The following is a 19,247-nucleotide window of genomic DNA, read 5'->3' as shown; positions in this document are numbered from 1 at the left end:
GTTAACTTACATAACATAACTTACACCTTTACGTAACAAAGGTTAACGTACATACGTAATTTAAGTTAAGTAACAAACTTATTTTATCCCAAACCATGATCTTTGAACCGAACCTATGTAGTTTCATTATCTAAACCAAACTGTGACACAATGTGAATAAAATGTTTAAAACTGTGATAGTATGAGAACTTGTGGATATCCTGATACCAGTAGGCATGCTCATTTAGGAAATGCTCCTGTGGGTTGTATTAGAGAGTAGGAACAAACAACCTGTGTGGTCGTATGGGCCGGAGGAGTTGTTGTGATAGTGACACTCAAAATAGTCACGGAGGTTTAGATGCAATTGTCTGAGGTCATGTTGCAGAGAAATTGCTCATATTGCGTTTACAACATGCAGGGCTGAGACACTGAGTGCCCACGGCTATCGCAGTGCCTCTGCCCTTTCTTGAAAGGACCAGGTGGCTATACTTGCTTACTCCACATGTACTCCAAAGCCTCATGGGATACCAAGCCTTCACAGTAAGGCTTCTAGGCAACTGTCCCTATAATGCAGCACTGTCTGCTTCATAATGTATTTCAAAATAACCAGCTGGAAAAACAGGATTTTCATTTGCAACTATGGCTTTCTCATCCTCAAAATAAAACACCTATAACATCAACAACACAATCCCATTCCTCCTGCCAAACAACACAGGACAGGATGAACGAAGGCACAGTAGGCATATTAGAAATACAATAAACAGAGAGGAATTGAGGACAGAAGGCTTTGTGAAGGAAAAAAAGCACGTTGGTGGTGTGTTTTTTTTTTTCATTTTATTTTTGTGGCCTTAGTTTGGGCAGGAATACTGAATTCTCCAGCAGGTGCCAGTGGAGGAGGGTTTGAAAGTCAAGGCTGAGTGTTTGAAATAAATATTTAAAAAAACAACACACTGTTCCCAAAAAGAAAAACTCTGCCAACTGTCGGCAGAATATTCCAATCATTGGCTCACAAGCAAAAGTCAAATACTGCACATTTTAAAGTCTCTTAAAAAAATCTTTCAATTAGTAGGAGTAATATTCAAATCACTGGCTCACACACAAGAGATGCATATTCAATTATGCTTTGTGCTGTCACTTACTAAAGAGGACTTGTGGGATATCTACTCATCTACTCAAAGGAAAAAGTGACAAATTGTATGATGAAAGCAGCAGCTCTCTTATTGTCTCCCTAAAAAGCCTGCCAACCTATTTTGTGTTCAAATTACTGTCTTGCAGGCAGAGTGACATATTGCATAGTGTGCTGGTGCGAGCATTAACATTTTTTTTTCCTTCTTCCTTTAAAAGCTGCCGTTCACACTGATGCTGTCATCGTCATCTTGTCACATGTGCTGGTGTGCCAGCGCACCAGATGGCAGTTGTCACAAATCCCCCACCCCCACACATGCACTCCCTCCCCCCACGTGATGTCACACAATGACTGGCGAGGTGGTGGACCACACGCCTGCAAATGTTACTGCCCCCCCGGTGAATTCTTAACCTTGTGTGTGCATCATAATGTATCACATCCATAATCATGAAGGATTTACTGTTGTCCTGTGCTATTGTACGGTCCAAAGAGGATTGAGGGGATGTGAGCTTACTGCTGGTCCCCAGCATCATCCTTTGTTTAGGAACATTTATCAGCTAATGCATCTCTATTTTATTATGTCTGCACATTTGTTGAATAGCTCAATACTTGGCTGTGAGCGGCGTTCAGAGAGTTTTATGTCGGGCCAGCTGAAAAGTAAGCTGGCCCTGTCAATTTTAAGGGATTTCCATGAGCCGGTTTTCTGTGGAAATGCCTGTTTTGGCAGAGACTGAGTATGTGAAGGAGTTTTAGTATTGCATTCAGCAGATAAGCCAGCATGCTACATCAGCAGTCCATGCCACTTTCCAAACTCCATTTTGAGCATGTTTCTGAGCATGACGACAAATAAAATGAAAATATAACATGCATCACTCACTTATACAGTCATCTCATTGGGCTAAAATCTTAGTATGATGTTTAATATAATAGCCCCATCAATCCAAATTGTTTTTGTGTTGTCCTGATGAAGGTCTATGACTGGAACACTATGTTTTCAGTAAACTTCTGAAAAGTGCTGACAGTGTGTGGGGGTTCACTATCCTCTTTTGTATGACTTGACTCTCCTACGCACCTCTCTACTCTCTAATAATCACAATGACTTTTTAATAGACTGTTAAATATGCACTATGTAGTAATGACATAATGACTTTTAGTTTGCCCACAGCTTTTTGATGTCTAAGTCTGTGAAAATTGGGCTTTAGAGTTTTCTACATTACAAGACTTAATGTTAACACATTTCCTTTAAAAAATATTTTAGGGAAGGCAGGGTTGGCATCTTCCATTCATTAAATGCCAGCATGATGCCAGAGGGGCACTGGCATGTACTCTGACATCACAAATCAGGCTGGAGCCATAGTCACGAGGGACAAAATAACAGATGATTATTATAAAGAATTGCTTAATGTTGTTAAAAAGGTCATAATCTGGATTGTATTTAACAAATACACATTTTTGACTGTATGCTTGAGGACCTCTCTGGTTGAAGCAATTCATAATTTTTGATAAACTGTTTTATATTGTAACTGTCTGTAAAGTCACCCATATTTAGATGGGAGAGGAGTGGGATTGATGGGTAAAACCAGAGGATAAAGATATTTAAATCCAATGACAAATAAAAACTGTATAATACACCAAATACATCTTGTAGGTTTGACTTTTCCCTTGAGATGTTTTGGTTAAACATTTGTTAGCAGTTATTTTTGCCTGTCGGTCCCCTCTAATAGGGTTGGATTTGTGACTGCTGTTCCACTTTGCCAATACAATCCATTTTTTTGGCATATGCAGTCATGCATTACACAGATTTTGTGACAAGATGCTTCCACAAATAATACAGCAGCTATTTTTTCTCTTTAAATGGCCTTCATTTGCCTTGTGTCACGTTGACAAACCATTTATAATAGTGTTGATTGTCATAATGAAACTGTTAACTGGCAGAGAAAAATAAACACAACTTCCCAGCTTTCGTACAGGTGTTGTATAGAAACTTTGCTCTAGCATTTGTTTTCCCAAATGGTACAATATATGGCATATACTTCCCATCTGTCTGTTTACAAAGGTGGAATATAACCTTGAGGCTGACTATGTCAGTTAGAGAAGGTGTGCACCTGTGGTGGCAAATGTTTGGTCTCATTTTTTTGTGAAGTGCCCGGTGAAAGCTAAATGATCTGCTAGAGTATACTGTGCAGTATCCTTTGGGAAATGACTATATGTGAGTGTGTTTGTGTGTGTGCGTGTGTGTGTGTGTGTGGTTGTGTGGACCATCTGCTGAAATTATAAATGAAAGCAACAGCTCATCCAAACTGAGATCACTCCCAAAAGTCTGTTACAGTGACTTTTTTCTTCCTGTGGCCTTGCTGTCATTGATCATGCAGGGTAGCCCTTTATAGGGCACTCACTGAAATACTTGGAAAATTGAAAAAACCGGACCAAGCATTAGTGGAAGATATTTCAAGACTTTTACTTTTGTGACTTTTTTCAAATTGTTTCATTTCCATTTTGCAAATCAAAGTTATTATTATATTATCATTATACTGATTGCTCAGATGCCATGGTGTCACTATCTGTGATGTAGCCTGATCTTCGCTGATTGGCTGGGAGAAATCCATGTGGTTTCTACGACCTCACGGACAGCGAGGGGACCCGCTGAAGTTACCAAATATGGTTCTTTAACTGATAAAGGGCATGAACTTTGATCTCAAGCTTGATTACACTCATAAACAATGACACTAATTACACAACAGCCCTTTCGTTAATGGGTACATTTCCACTCATAACATTTCCTAATTATTTCCCAGAGAGTAACTGATAACTGCAACTTGTCCTTTAACGTTACCGACTCCTGGTGTTTTTAATTGCAACACGCATATCACCTTGAAAATTAATGGAATTCAAATAAGGCTTTACACAGTTTCTTGGCACACTATGTTTGTCCTTGCTCCAATGTTGCCTCCAACTGTTACACATGATTACTTAGTGACGCTAATATGGTATTAAATGATGTCTCACGTCCCTTAATTTGATGCGTTGCCTGTTCAAACAAGGTAGTTAGACAAGTGTGTGCAGACTGTGACAGTAAATGGCACACTCTAAAGTGTAAATCAATTGGACAGCAATGAGGTATAAAAAAATAGTTTTATGTAATTGCAGGGGCAGAGGGACAATTCAAATGTCTTCGGTGTATTACTACATTGAGTTACAATTATCAGTGGTGTTTAATATGATATGGAAATTGAGCTAACAAGGCAGTTAACTGTAATGATGTGTCTGTCACTGGTACACTGCACAACTTTAAGATGGCTCTTATCTGAACAATGGGAGCCAGGTCTATTAAAAACCAAACACAGTGGGACTTTTGTATATTGTGGCAGCCGCCCTCCGTCTCTGCTTTTCTTTACAAAATAAGGACACTTCTAAGTGACCCCAAACTTTTGATGCACTGCACTGCACTTGTATAGCATTTTTTATGTTATATTCTAAAAAAAAATGAACATAGGCATGTGTACAGTATGTAGTGTATTATTATTGTTTATTTAGTATTTTAAGATTTTTATACTAAACATTTAAGGAGAATTAAATTATAATGGTGGAATGTCTAAGTTTCTGATCCAAATCTTACACAATCATCATAGTTATTATTTCACATAAACCTAGTAAACCTAGTTCGAAAGTTTGAAAAGGTCTTGAAATTACTATATTTTAAAGTATTGTGTTACTTATTACTGTGCTGCGAGGATTGCTTGTTTAACTTTATCAACAAATAGAAGAAGTACACAACATGTTAGGTTAGTAAGTACTGTTTGTACACACTTAAACAGTGACACAACCAGTGTATTGTTTTACATTCTGGGTTTTGATAGTGAGCTGAGCAAGACAATTTTTCAATGTCACAGTCTAGGTGTGTAAGAGCATTTCTGTAACAAGAGCGTTTACATATGGTATATGACAGATCTGTCATCTGAGGCTCTAGAACCCACCTGCTTTGGACCACGATACTGTCCTGATAGAGGCGGTCAAACATGCAGATCTTCAGGTCAACACTGGGCTGAACCACCCAAACAGGGACGCTGACTGCCACACCCCTCACCTGGATGGGTATCTGTTGTACCAACATGTCTTTAATTACAAAAAGTTTATATAAAATAACACTAATATGGATACATATCTATGGCTCTATAAACTACTTAAACTAGAATCCTAATCTTGCTTTCTACTCGATATTGACAAGATGTCTTACTGGTTTGCTGGTTAAGTCGGAGAATTTGATGTTGAAGTCCAGTTTGGCCACTCCTGGAATGGTTGGAGTGAATACAACCTCCAGTCTGATGCTTTCAAAAGGTCCAATCTCCCCCTCTCTGACCTGAGGGAGGGAACATCCAACAACAGATATTTCAGTCATCCATTCATGTTTCAGTCTTTTAGATAGCAAACAAATGTAAAAGGACCAGTTCATTTCAATAAACATTATACTCTCCATCTAAATATAAAGTTTCTCATTTCTACGTATTTTTTACTGAGCTTCATGAGCTTTGTCTGTCAGAAACAGATTTTGTGCACGCAGGACACATTAGTCTAACCGTTTTACTTCACAACACAAAACCATTTCTATCCATGTGTAGTTGAAGCTGAAATCTCTCAGATGTGCAACTTCAAATGACATGCAATCAAACTACAGAAAAGCTGTGTGGATTGTTCTCTCAGCTTCAAAGCACAAAGGTAGAGAGAGTAATAATAAAAAACAAAAGAGTGATGTAAGCCATTCGTGCAGCAACCGACTAAGTATTGCAGCACCACGATAGCTTGATGGATAATCTGCCTTTTAAGACACCAGCCTTCAACGACACAATGTGAAAGTATCAGTCAAAATGACAATAATCGAGCCGCAGGCACACAAGGACATGCAACACACAAAGCCATAACAAGCGCAGAGGGAGAAGCGTCGCACCATTAGCCCCCCACCAGAGAGACGTAATGAACCCTGAACAACTCGAGAACTTCACATGGGCCACAAGGCACACACAGCATCAGTGCTAAAAACAAGAGCGAGAGGCAGAGAGTTTTCTACAGACACATATAATATCTGTCTCTTCGGGAACAGAGCAGGTGTTTCCCTGCCAGCTACACGGGCTCATACTGATATTTTTGGGTTGGATCTATTAAAAGCAATTCATTGTGCCAATATCTTAAAATATGACTATTTTCATACCAACAGCTAGCAGCAGGGGTGGTGATGTCGGTCATAGTGACTGATCAACACCTTGATCCAGAACGAGATATCTCAACAACTAGCAGACAGATAGATGTGTATTTTGGTATGGATATTTATGACCCGCAGAGGATGATTGCTAATTGATTCCTAAATGAGTTTCGGGATCCCCTGACGGGTTATCCGTTTGTACCCAGGGTCTTTGGTTCCCAGAGTCCTCATTGGAAGAGATGAGTGAGTGCTATTTTCGCTAGGAATGGAAAGATATTTCACCAGAAAGTTAATTTGTGATGCAAATATGTGACATTTCAAATTAGTGAGATGAAATAATGTAATACTCTTTATTTAAACAGCAGATATTTTACATGTGACTTCATTTGTTTGATGTCCTACGTCACTTCCGTCAGTAGCTGTATCAAAGTGGAAAAACATGGTGGGCGCAAGTGAGGTCCTGTTTCAAACTGGAGGTGTTGCAGCATTTTGACTTCTTTTATTCACAGTGACTAATGCATGGACTCCATTCTGGTGGAATCACAAATATTGCCGATGTCATGATTAGCTCTGGTGGCCGCACTGCAGCCGAAGGTGGCCCAACTACATTACAACACAACAAAAACAATGTCCAGAGAGCTCAGCTTCCGCATGAAAATATATGTTGATATTCCTTTAAAAAAACCCAACACGTATATTTCCAGTAAGGAACACAAGCGAAGCGAGATTTTATATCTCGCTTCGCGAGACAGTTTAGCCATTATAAAATAAAGAAATATGCATTGTTTTACATAGATTACACTCTACGTCAAAAATAAAAAAATTGTTAAAGAAAATACACGAGAAAATAAATGTTTCCAGGTTTCATCTGAGAAACAAAGACATCTTTTTTACTCATAATTTGTCCTCAATCTCATTTTATTTAAAAAAAAAAAAAATGGGAAAATGGTATTGTGATTCCAGTATCATGAATCGTTTCGGATTATGAGTTGACTATAGTTACAAAACCTAAATCTTCACATTTCCAATTGCAAAACAATGAAGGGAGAAGCAGGTTTAAAATGTGATTTAAGCGAATAATTGTGGAGGTATCAGTTATTAAAGTCAAGAAAACTGTTTTGCTTGCTAATTTAAGGAGATCAGTTGTAGGTGGGGGGAAAATGTGGGAAAAGCAGAGAACATAAAACCCTTTAAAAAGTCTCCTTAATGAGTCATATAAAGAGGATTTTGAGCCGGGGAACATAGGACCCTGGGGACATAGATAGGCTCACATCCCTGACATTTTGTCAGGTCAAAATGTTCCACTCACAAACACTTTAGTCATGCAAAGCTAGCAGCTCTCTGCTTTGAGCTAATTGCAAACGTCAGCATGATAAAATGCTCACAATGACTGTGCAAACATGCTCATTTTAAGCAGGTATAACACAAAGTACAGCAGAGGCTGATGGGAATGTTATTGGTTTTGCAGGGATTTAGTCACAAAGTAAAGTACTGGATTATAATCATTTTTGAAGTCAGGGAGTAATTATAAAAAGCGGAAAGAAGTAGTGTTACTGTAGCATAACTGAGGACCCAATGCTTACATTTCCTAGACTTATATCACCAAAGTCTGAGTGGTTCTGGTCCATCTGGGGCTCCACATCAGCGGACACACAAGTCTCAGGAGCAGCTTCTGCACCTGGAGCTGAAGCCTCTGACTCTGCTGCACACACAGACACACACACATAAATAAAAACCTGGACTTAGGTCATTTTTATTGTTGCATGATTTAATTTTCAACCGTCCTTGAGGAGCTGCCAAAGAAAACACTGTGAAGTGAGTTTTATAAGCCTAAATCTGGCCTCATGGTGGCACTAAGGGAAAGCTCATGGGGGTCACCAAAATCAGTAGCTTTCTTCCCACTGGCAGCATGACAATGTCTTCCAATCCTGACAGTTTGGACGAGAAAAATCAAGTGCCACTGATTTGTCTCGGGAGCATAAATGGGCAAACCAAATGTGATGCCAATCTGCAATCTGGCCATTAGTTCAAGAGCTATCGGTGTCATGAAAAGCAAATACAAGCACAAAATATCAACCACTGTCAGCAGCCTAAACATTCGGCTGAGATCAGACAGCCTCTCCCAACAATGGCAAAAAGAAAAAAATAGACACAGTCTTTTCTAAACCAGCAGAAGCAAAAGACTGAACAGCTTATCAGAGCATCAGTGGAGGAAAGTGCTGAGTGCAGCGATGAAGTCTTCTGATCTGAGAGAACATTAAAGAGAGAATGTCTCCTTGTCATCATCAGCTGTGAGAGCAAGGTGAACCCTCCGCTTTCTGTGTGCGCTCTACTTTTTTTGTTCTGACTAGGACCAAATGTCCTAACAGGAATAGAAAGATGAGAGAACTCGTCCACAATGAGGAGATGTTGTCTTACTTCCTGTATTTCAGAGGCTGTTTTCGGAAACACTGTCTTCTAGAAATTATGTTGATATATAACTGCACTGGCTAATATGTTTAGCACAAAATGCTGCTCTGGTTATATTTTCATCATAAAAGGAAAAAGATATTCTGATTGTATCTGAAGAATAATCACTGTCAGTGCAATTTTGGCCTACAGCAGCGCTGCTACGAACTCAAGCATGATTACCTCACTTTTTAGGCAACAAAAAACATTTTGCTAAGACTATGGAAACACTGTGGGTGTTGGTTCAATATTGAAAAGGTCACTGCATCCTACTGCATGCTTTAAGTCAGCATTGATTTTTTTTTTTTTGCAATACTCTGACAAATATCATAAAACAAGAATAGGACTCTATAGCCATGTTAGCTGCTCTGTGAGGCTGTACATAGGCACAAGAGTACTTTGAGCTAAATGCTATCATCATTATGTATGAGGGGCCACATACATAAAAAAAACACCTCTCACATTCACAATTTTACCTTTTACCTTTTACACAATTTAACCAAAAAAATACCTTTTTTTTGTTAATATGAGAGGTAAAATTGTGAATTTGAGAGGTATTTTTTGTGAATGTGAGATGGAAGAATGAATTCTATACGACTATACGACCCCTTATAATTATGCTAACATGGTCACACACTTTTTTGTCGCCAAATAGCTGTACAGTATTCATGACAATACAACCAATAGCTGTTGGGACATTTGACTCAAAACCATAAACATCAACCTCATGGGGGATCCAGAGGAAAAGTCAGGGGCTATTCTGGACAATTATTAGTACTCGGATGTACTATTTGTTTTTGGTTTTATTTTAGTAAGTAAGTAATGAGCTGTAGTCTGACCTAGAGAAGCAAAAACAATGGTGATGCAGTCAGAAAATTGTATAATGTTATATAGGGTTATCTCCGAAATAAACCAATGCAATGCTGGAGAAAAAAATCCTTATGACAGTTAAATATTTTCCAACATGCAAGGCTAATGCAGGTCATGTATAGGACTATACACACTCATCTTTTGAGCATCAAACAGTGATTATAGTCTAACAATCAAGGTTGTAAGTAACTGGAGACAGCTTCTTTCTTATTCGAGACAGATCATAAATCCTTCAATATAAAAACAACTCATTAAAATCAGTGGAGATATCTAAATACCATAGGGCTTTTTATTTACACCAGCTCCAAATGACATCAGCGCAAGATGGCAGAAGCTGTATCCACGATATTTTGGCTTCATTTTTGTCCAGAAGAAAAAGTGTTCATGAGCCATTTTTCTATGTCTATGGTTTTAGGATATTTTGCAGGGGACAAGGTTGCGTTATTATACCCAGTGGGAAAGGGGAAAGAGATGGTACCACATTTGGCAGATACCAGTTCAGTTCAGTTCAGATGGGTTGGGTTGGGTTCTAAAGATGAAGGTATAGGATCAAGTTTAAATTTTAAGTCCATGTAGAACTCTAATTTAGGGTAAAAGCTGCCATTGAACAACAATTTTTGTGCATAAAGCTTTACCTGGATGCTCTTGCTGCGATACTTCAGAGAGCTTCTGACTCTCTTGTTTGGGCTGGACTTCTGCGGTGCCCATGGACACAGAGCTGCTCCGGGCGTCAGATGTTGTGTTTTGAATGCTTGTCTCCTGTCGGCCAGAAACAACACACACTTGGATTTTGGACAACGCATTCATCATGTACAGTACCAGTCAAAAGTTTGGACACACCTTCTCCTTCAATGTTTTGAAAACCATTGACTGACGTGTGTCCAAACTTTTGACTGGCACTGTATGTTGTAAATTCTCAAATTTAAATTTTTTGATTTTAATTAGCTCCATCATTCCATGAAAGAAACATTATCTCTTGAGTAGAGCATGCAATAAAAAACTTTTTTTACACAATATATAATGCAGAAAATGTTATTCGGTTATTCGGTGTGATTTAGAAATGGTCTTCGCTCTTAATTTTTTTATTCTTCTTTTTAATAGTCAGCAGTTGACTGAAACTGAACAGTAATTATGTTTATTAAGCGATTTATTTTATTCCAATGTATTCTTTATTTTCTCCGTTATCATTTATAGAATTGGCTGATAATGTAAATCATTGTTTGTATAATGTATAACAATGTCAAATATTTTCATTCCAGCCACGGCCAACATATCGGTTATTGACTAAATTTAACCCTCTAAAATCATTATCTTCATAAATCCCATATCGGTCAGCCTCTACGTTTCAGAATCGGGATACAGTCTGACCTGGCACGTGTTGGCAGAGACCTGGGATGCCATCTGGACATGGCTAGTTTCTGGACTGAGACATGTGGAGGTGTCCAGGCTGAAGAGGGTGGCCAGTGAACCCTTGTTGGTCAAGGTGATAGTCCATGAAATAGTCTGGCCCACGACGTGCGAACCAAAGTCAATGAATTGGCTGTCAACCTCGAGCTAGAGAGACACATTCACATACAGTAATCAGCTTTATATACATTCATTATTTTTTGTTGTTGCAAATAAACTGCATATAGCATAAAGCTACAACTATATGAGCCAACAAAATCCATGTTGTATATACGTAAACACTTCCAAACAATAGCATGTTTATATGTAGATCAAGGAAAGATGTATAATCATGTGATGTATTTTCAAGACAGACAGAAAAATAAGAGAAAACAGCAAGGCATGACAACTACATTTGGTATGTACGCTAATTCCTCTACGATGGCTACAGCATACTACTCACATCACATTTCTTTATGGTGCATGTGACGGGTACGGAGAAGGGACCCACTGCTGATGCAAACTGGACCTCTCCTTCAAGGTCCTCATTGATCTGAAGGGATTAGATAATGGGACAGTGTGTTGCTTTATAACAGCTTTGGCTACCGGACACTGAATTCAGAATAAAGCTTTGAAATTCAGTCAAACTGCAGAAACGTGATTCTAAAACTAAAGAATGGAAAGACAGATAGAAAGAAAACATGAAAAAGCTGTATGCACAACTCTGCTTTCTTTTCATTCTTTTAGTTTTAAGTACATATGTAGCATGTAACATTTGACTATAATTTATTTATACACAACTCATAATGACAACAAGACAACCATTCAAAAACTATGTAATATACAAAGGGACATAATTAAGCAGAGCTTCTCTTATGTTACACTATTCATCTGATGTGTATGTGAAAACCCTCTCATTAAAGCAGAAACCTAGCACCTCAACCTTGGAGGCATTATTTCATTTCATATCCAATGTTCTAGATCCAGAGCCAAAACAGCAACAAATGTGCCAGTGACTGCACTGTATGTGAATCAAATAAAGCAGAATAAACCAGAGTAGTGTGAAATAATACATATAATAAACATAATGACCGTTTTTGTATGTGACAGCTGCATATACATGCCTTCATATGCTAAAACAAAAAGTTTGTAACAAGCTTCATTCCAATTTGATAAAATTATGTTTTTGCTATATTCACCAACAGATTCAAAGGGTTTAAGACCACAAGATTTTGAGCCCATCTAAGACTAGAATCTATTTACCGTCACATGGACTGTAATGCTACTAACCATAGGTTGAAAAACAGCATGCACGTCACATGACATCCCAGTAGATAAAGCACCAGGAGGCTCAAAGCTGAAACGCAAATAATAGTGAGTTATGAATATAAAAATCCACATTTTTTTATACAGTTTGTAATGCAATGCAGTGTATAGTAACAGAATGATATTTATATGGTTAATAAACTGAATTTACCTAAATGAAGTTGCTCATGGTAAAATCTTTGACAGACATATTTCACAGTGGAACACAATGGAAAAGCAGTGTTTGTTTTTGCCTTTTACATGGCTTCACACATATATGTACAGCAATAACATAAAGCAAGACTCAAAGGAAACATTTATAGCACCACACAATGTACGGCACATGCCTCTGCAGTAAGAAATACAGTGCATTCAAGAAAAGATCAGCAGCTCCAGATGAAATGCTGAAGTATGATGAATCTCCAGAGACTGGAGGAGATAAGCAGAAGAGAGAGCTGAGGTCAGAATTCAACCTGATGCTCAGCTGCACGCCACAGAAAACAAAAGAGCAAAAATAAGCTATTGTTCCATATGAAAACACTGCAGGGTGGAACAGAATGGTCTGAAATTATTTCATTATTATCTTGCACTGTAAACCAGGGCAGAAAGCAAAAGTTTATTTCCAGGAGAGAAAAAAAAAAACCACATGAGGACTGTGAGATATTTCAAAGCAACATGTGTATCTCACAGCACGTTTACACCATCCCTAATGCTGCCCCGAGGAGCTTCACAACTTGCCGCCCTTCGAAAGACACAAGAGGAGAGCCGATCGATATGAACATAGCAGGCAGCCAGCCAGAAGAGCAGAACGGATTCTCAGAATTCAATAGAAAAACATCAAGTTTGAAACTTGCAACTATGACGATAATTAGGATGCAGCTAGAGAACACAGTATAATGGACACCAAACAACCTTGTTATTAGGTCTTGGCAATGGTATCATTTTGTTACAAAGTTGGAAAAAATTTAAACTGAGTACAATCACGCAATAGTTTGTTTGAATTTGTAGAATATATCTGCATACTGGAGTCACGAGACAGTCTTGGAATTGCATATATTGGATATCACTGGAAAGCAGGGACGAGTGTTGATTTAATGGGCCCAATTTTATTCATGCCCGATGATATTACTCCTCAGAGAAGGATTTAATTGTAGTAAGACCATTTTTTAAACTTGGTCTTACTGTATAAAATGAGCTGTTGTGACCTCTAGGATAATCCCAGCCTCATGATACTTTACATCCACATACTAGCTCAAGCATTCAGAGGATGTATTTCCTGTCTTTCCATGTCTTTCCTGGGTGTATTGACATGAGGGGGTTTTCTCAGCAGTTAACACAAAACAAGTGCTTGCCGTCCAATCGCAAAAACATGCAAATCTTGCTGCAATCTCCAAAATGTCAGAGGTTTTTGTTATCAAATCACAACCTGGATTTTGCTGTGGCATTCCTTGAGTTCTTATTTTAGAAATGAGTTACATTTAGGACCAAATCTGTGATCTGTGATCTTTTCTGTGACCAAAACAGCTTAAAACATGGGGTTGGCTTTCATATACTTCCATCATAATGTTCTAAGCTCATAAACCCTCTAAACTTTCAACATTTGTATCAGGACTTAACAAAAGCACAATGTGACAGATTACATGTAATTGCAATTACAGATTTATGTCTCAAATTAATAATTCATTTTCAGATGATGTAACCACTTCTATGAGGCATCCATTGCTGACCCCCTCTATGGGTCTATGGTGGGTATCTAATGTGGCAGCAGCTCATTCCATTCGTATTATTATTTAAAGATAAACAGGTTGGGGTTCTTATCTTCCAATTCACAACATGTTTCTGTTTAGCAGCAAGACAGCCCAGTGTTACACATCCCATTTCCCTTCCAGATAACCCATCTATTCAGGGTTGGAAATTAGCACCAGCTAGCAGCCAAATGCTGGTAAAATATGCAAGATTTATCATTTACCAGCCAAAAGAATAATGGTAATCTATTGAGTGGTGGAATTTAGTAATGCACCAGCCACAGTAGCAGCTGGACAAAAAAGTTCATTTCCAGCATGGAAACTATTTTGTCTGCTAGTATGCACAGTATAAGACATTTAGGAGAACTAACCGGAAGGGTCTCTGTGTGGTAAAGCCCCACAGTGAACTCTCTTTGGTCAGTGGTAACAAAGTGTACCACAGTGTTACCACAGCCTGCCAGCATTTGTCCGAGACTGTGGATTTTATTTTATTACATTTCACTGTGGTAATGTACGCACTATGAAAAAATGTTCATTTGAATTTGAATTGTGGAGTACATTTGATGGTATAGAAAGAAGGAGGCATTTTTTAGGTTACACTGTTCCTTTATTATATCTCTAGATCCTTTATGTTAGAACTTGGCCAACTGGCATTGACCAATGGTTTGCCTCCTGCTGAAAATAAAGGGGTGTGCCAAAAAAGGACTTATCCAATGTTTTTACCAAAAAATAAGAATTATCAATGCTGACTCCATAATGTTCTTTTCTGGGTTTTTGAAGTGTAAGAAACGAGCTAAACAAGGTGATGGTAACTTTAGATCAGAAACTGTTCTCCATTGCAAAATAGCTCTTTTTGTCAATGGCCTCTAGTGGTTTTGAAGAAAGCATTGTTAAAAATTCTGTTCCCTGTGGTAAAGGGCTTTCTGAGAGCAAGGTATAGGGGTAAAAATGTAAAAAACAAGCCTCAAATAAACTGATATTGATTTTTTTTATGGTCCTAAAAAGGCTTTTCCTGCAGCCCCCATTCACAACAGCAAATGTATATATTGCTCTCTTCAAAGCCACCAGTCTCCTTTAATAAAAACAGTAATTTTACCTCGCACAACACAGGAGCTGTTGGTTCATTGGTACCTCTTTCTGTTAGTTTGTTTTTGTAGGATTTCTAGTTTCAGACCTGAACTAACATGTGGACATGATGGGCTGGGTGCTTTTGGTACTACATTACACTGGAAGTTGTCATTAAATAGATGGTTAAAAATATTAAATAAATGGAGTGCACTTATATAGCACTTTTATCCAAAGCGCTTTAAACTACACAATAAGCTCATTCACCCATTTACACACACATTCATACTGGTGGCCGAGGCTACCAGGGCACTGGTGCCACCTGCCACCATTGGGAATTCATTCACACACTGATGAACGCAGCATCGGGAGCAATTTGGTTCATTTTCGTTCAGTAGGTGAGCGCTCTACCAACTGAGCCACAGCCGCCCCTAAGGGATGATCAGTCCCTGTTCTTTATGCTTCATTGTGGGATAGCTATAATAAATAAAATTTGTACACATAATTTGGAACCTGTGCATACTATCATTAACAGTAGTGGGCAATGGACCATTTTTTAGTTTGAGCCAGTTGTTTCAAGTTGATGGTCCAGCTGTGATGATGGCTGGCTGAAGCTGCTATCCAGCTCACCACTGTGACCTGGAAGTGTATGAAAGCATTCCACCTGGTTGGTAAGGTCTGGTGGCATTTATAAAAGTCACATTGCATTTTCATAAGAATTTCTTTGCTATTTTGGCTAATTCCTTTCTTATTGATACCATTCTTCTTTCCAAGCTTTAATAATACGGAGAATAAGGTGGTATGAAAAGACATGTGAAGACAAAATAAATAGAACAGTTCACTTGGGATTAAATGCTGACTGCAGTGTATGAAAAAGCCTGCTCGAGCCCTATATAAAGTGCCACAAATGAGGCCATACTGTACAGTATTTGCAGTAGAGTGAAGTGATGAAGCTGAGGCCGTGGCTGTATAGTATTACTGACAATGCCACATGTTCTATTTTACATTCTGGCCCATTGGCTTCTCCTACAGTAAATCAATAAGCACTCTCAGTTCATTATTCAGTTCAACAGAGCTAAAACGCCCTCACACTTATAACCACATATGAAAGCAATCAAAACTCTGATGATGTGTGTGAATATTTCTTATCATCTTGCTGGCGTACTTATTTCACAGAAGTGAGAACATGTGATGCATGTAGTTTTAGGGACAATATGAAAGCTATAACAAGTGAAGACAAAGACAAGGTCAGCTTTTCAGGTTAATTTATCCAACCATTAGAGATGTCTCATTCTTTATGGTCTTAAAGCAGGTTAAAAGATGAGAAAGAAAAAAGATTTGAGCCAGCGACCCAATAGAGAAGTTTTGACTGATGCTTATATTAAATAATTTCTCTTATTCGGTCTACCAGAGAAGATAAATAAAACAAAAAGCATGGTTGAGTGCAGAGTGATGTTCTGATGTCAGTCACTGGAATTAACTTTCTTTTGACAGATGACAAGCACTTGAGAAAATGAAAAGGCCCTTACCATTTTTTTTAGCTTATATGTTTCAACAGGACACAACCATCATATATTAAGCTGTCAAGATTGTATCTCTTTTACAGTCACAAAATATTTTAGACACATCAAAAGGCTGATAGATCAAGAAAAAGATGAAGCTTCACTCAAGGTTAAATTAAGTGGGTTTGCTAAGAGTTGGAGTTTGCATGAAAGGCATTCTGACTTCCAAATCTGAGATCACACAGTTTTGAAAATAGCAAGTAAAGAAAGCAAGACTACCACTCACAAGACTTAATTCCTTTTGTGAGGTTCTAATGGTTCTCTGCAAGTTCACAATTGTTCTAACTCCAACTGATATCACAACAGATATGCCCCATGTGGTCAAAAATCATATGTATTGAAATATATTGTTGATATTTCTTTAATTACTGTTAACAGTTAAAAATGTTTTTGTAGATATCCTAGGGATGGTCTTAAATTCTATAAGACTAATGGTGGGTGGGTAGTGATGATGTAAGTAAGTGTTTGATTGACAGCTGAGCCAGTGGGGGCACAAAGACACAGCGCAAACAACGTTTATCCTGGTGCACTGGTAACTGTAGCTTTTAAGCCAAGATAAGACAGCACTTTGTTAGTAGTTTGTGAATTACTGAAGAAGAAGGATCACAAGCTGTTCAGTGTGTTACAGTTGACTAGCTAATTGGCTATCTAGCCAGTAGCCAGCCAACATGTGCTAGAAATGCAACACAAGACAGGTCACCATACCTCTAAATAAGAATCAGACATTAGCTAAAATGTAACGCAGGATACATTTAAAGTCTAATACTCTTTTTTTAGCAGAGTGGGTCTAGGGATGGCAATGCCAGCAGGATTTCCATGTTCCCAGAAGATGATCTGTAATAAGCTTAGAGTTTCCCTGACTTTATATACAGTGCCACCATTTCAAAATTGTAATGAAAATTGGGTTGTTAAAACTAAGTTAATGCCATCAGCCACAGCTGTACTTTGTTTAAAGTACTAATGAGCAAATGTTAGCATGCTAAGATGCCATTCTAAGATTGAACATATGGCTAATACAAATTCTTAAACTCCAGGCTACGGCTATGTTGTTATCAAACTGTTTAGGAAACCACAAAATAGACAAAACCATAAATCATAATCAAAAATATTTTTTTCACCTAAGGATTTTTTTTTAAACGAGACATGTATATTATAAAGCAAATCTGTATTTCTGTATTATAGAGGTCTTCTTCGGTCATCTTGGCCTTTTCTGCATTTTACTATAGACTAATGGAGACCTTCAAAATTATATGGTGTAGCAGATAAAAACATCCAATTCAATTTAAGTGAAACTTAAAGGTTCCTTTTACAGTTTTGTCATTAATGAATATCCACATGCTGGATGCAAAACAAAGCAGTGTATCTCATTCTGTTCCTGCATGATTTGGACCAAATTAAACAAGTTGTAGGTGTGATCGCACCCTCAGATTTGGTCGAGTACCACTATTACTACTACAGACTGAGGCTTTATCTCACAACTCAGCACCAGAGGAAACAGACCCCAGAGGGGTGTCTTCCTGTGAGCCAGTCATTTGCAATATATGCGTGGAAGTGTCACTAATTGCATAAACACACCTTCTATACAATGTTTTTTCACAAAGTCTGGCAAGCCTGGGCTGTTGTGGTTTTTGTCCCAGTAGTGGAAAGATACAGCAGAGCCCATTCTGGCACAAATGCACAATTGATGAACACTAGGCGGGGGGGTGTAGGGGGATGGGAAGCCATTTTTAGAAATTCAGGGGGCGTGCAGGGAACCATGGGCTGGTGTGAAAAAGCCCACTGTGTTTCTGGTTCATGTTTCTCTCTCTCCTGATGTGCTAATGGTTTGAGCTGGGTGAGCCATGACGGCTTCGCAGTTGTCACGACTGGTCTAAATCTTTTAGGTACATTGAGCAGACCCTGAATAGTAGAAGGAGGGTGTATGACAGGTACAGTGGCAGTAACAAGTGAATTTGTCAGCATGTGTAAGCATTTTTCAGTTTTTACATTGTATTTCTTTACTGCAAACTATATAATTCCTACACTATTCTTGTTGCAGGTGGTGGTTACAGTTACAGTAGTTAAATGTGTATGGTTTCCAGCACTATTCTGTAAAAAGTCTACAGTAATCCACCAAATTTAAAAGGAGTTAAAAATTGGGTCAATTGGCTAGGGTCAATTTACCGATGATGAAATTGTGGGTTATTTTCACCCAGTACTCATAATACAAGAGATTGTTTTGATCCAGTAACCAAACATTAATAATCACTAGAAAATTTCCTCTGGGGAAATTCTGAAAGGGCCACGGGGGCTACTGCCAGTGCCAGTGCATTCTGCCTGTATTGCTCTCCTGTTTGTACCTGCATGCAAAGCTCAAACATGATTGGTCAATACTATTCAGAATACAGACTACAAACTTCCACTATTTTTCTTCATGTATACATTTATATTTTCCTGTATATATGTGTTTCAAACTTGACATTTCAGTTCTATATTTGTAGAGTGTTGACACAGTTTGATGTATGTGTTAGAAGACTAGCTTAGCAGCTTAAAGGAATAACTCAGTGCTTACTGTGTGTGTAGTAAGT

At 38.3% G+C, this 19,247-nt stretch overlaps 1 protein-coding gene across 1 annotated transcript in view; it reads right to left on the bottom strand.

The window, feature by feature from the left end:
• The window catches only part of cfap74 (cilia and flagella associated protein 74), a 67,377-nt gene that overhangs the window by 30,406 nt on the left and 17,724 nt on the right, over window positions 1-19,247 (bottom strand). The window contains exons 15-21 of the mRNA XM_059334231.1: window positions 12,294-12,360; window positions 11,467-11,556; window positions 10,986-11,171; window positions 10,253-10,376; window positions 7,883-8,001; window positions 5,340-5,462; window positions 5,080-5,201 (exon numbers count right to left, since the gene is read on the bottom strand). Coding sequence (XP_059190214.1) covers window positions 5,080-5,201; window positions 5,340-5,462; window positions 7,883-8,001; window positions 10,253-10,376; window positions 10,986-11,171; window positions 11,467-11,556; window positions 12,294-12,360 — 831 coding nt within the window. The remainder of the gene's footprint in view (window positions 1-5,079; window positions 5,202-5,339; window positions 5,463-7,882; window positions 8,002-10,252; window positions 10,377-10,985; window positions 11,172-11,466; window positions 11,557-12,293; window positions 12,361-19,247) is intronic.

Source organism: Centropristis striata, chromosome 5 (assembly GCF_030273125.1).
Source record: "Centropristis striata isolate RG_2023a ecotype Rhode Island chromosome 5, C.striata_1.0, whole genome shotgun sequence".
Taxonomy (NCBI): Eukaryota; Metazoa; Chordata; class Actinopteri; order Perciformes; family Serranidae; genus Centropristis; species Centropristis striata.
The sequence above is the reverse complement of the archived record's forward strand: the minus strand, read 5'-3'. Positions and strand labels throughout refer to the sequence as shown.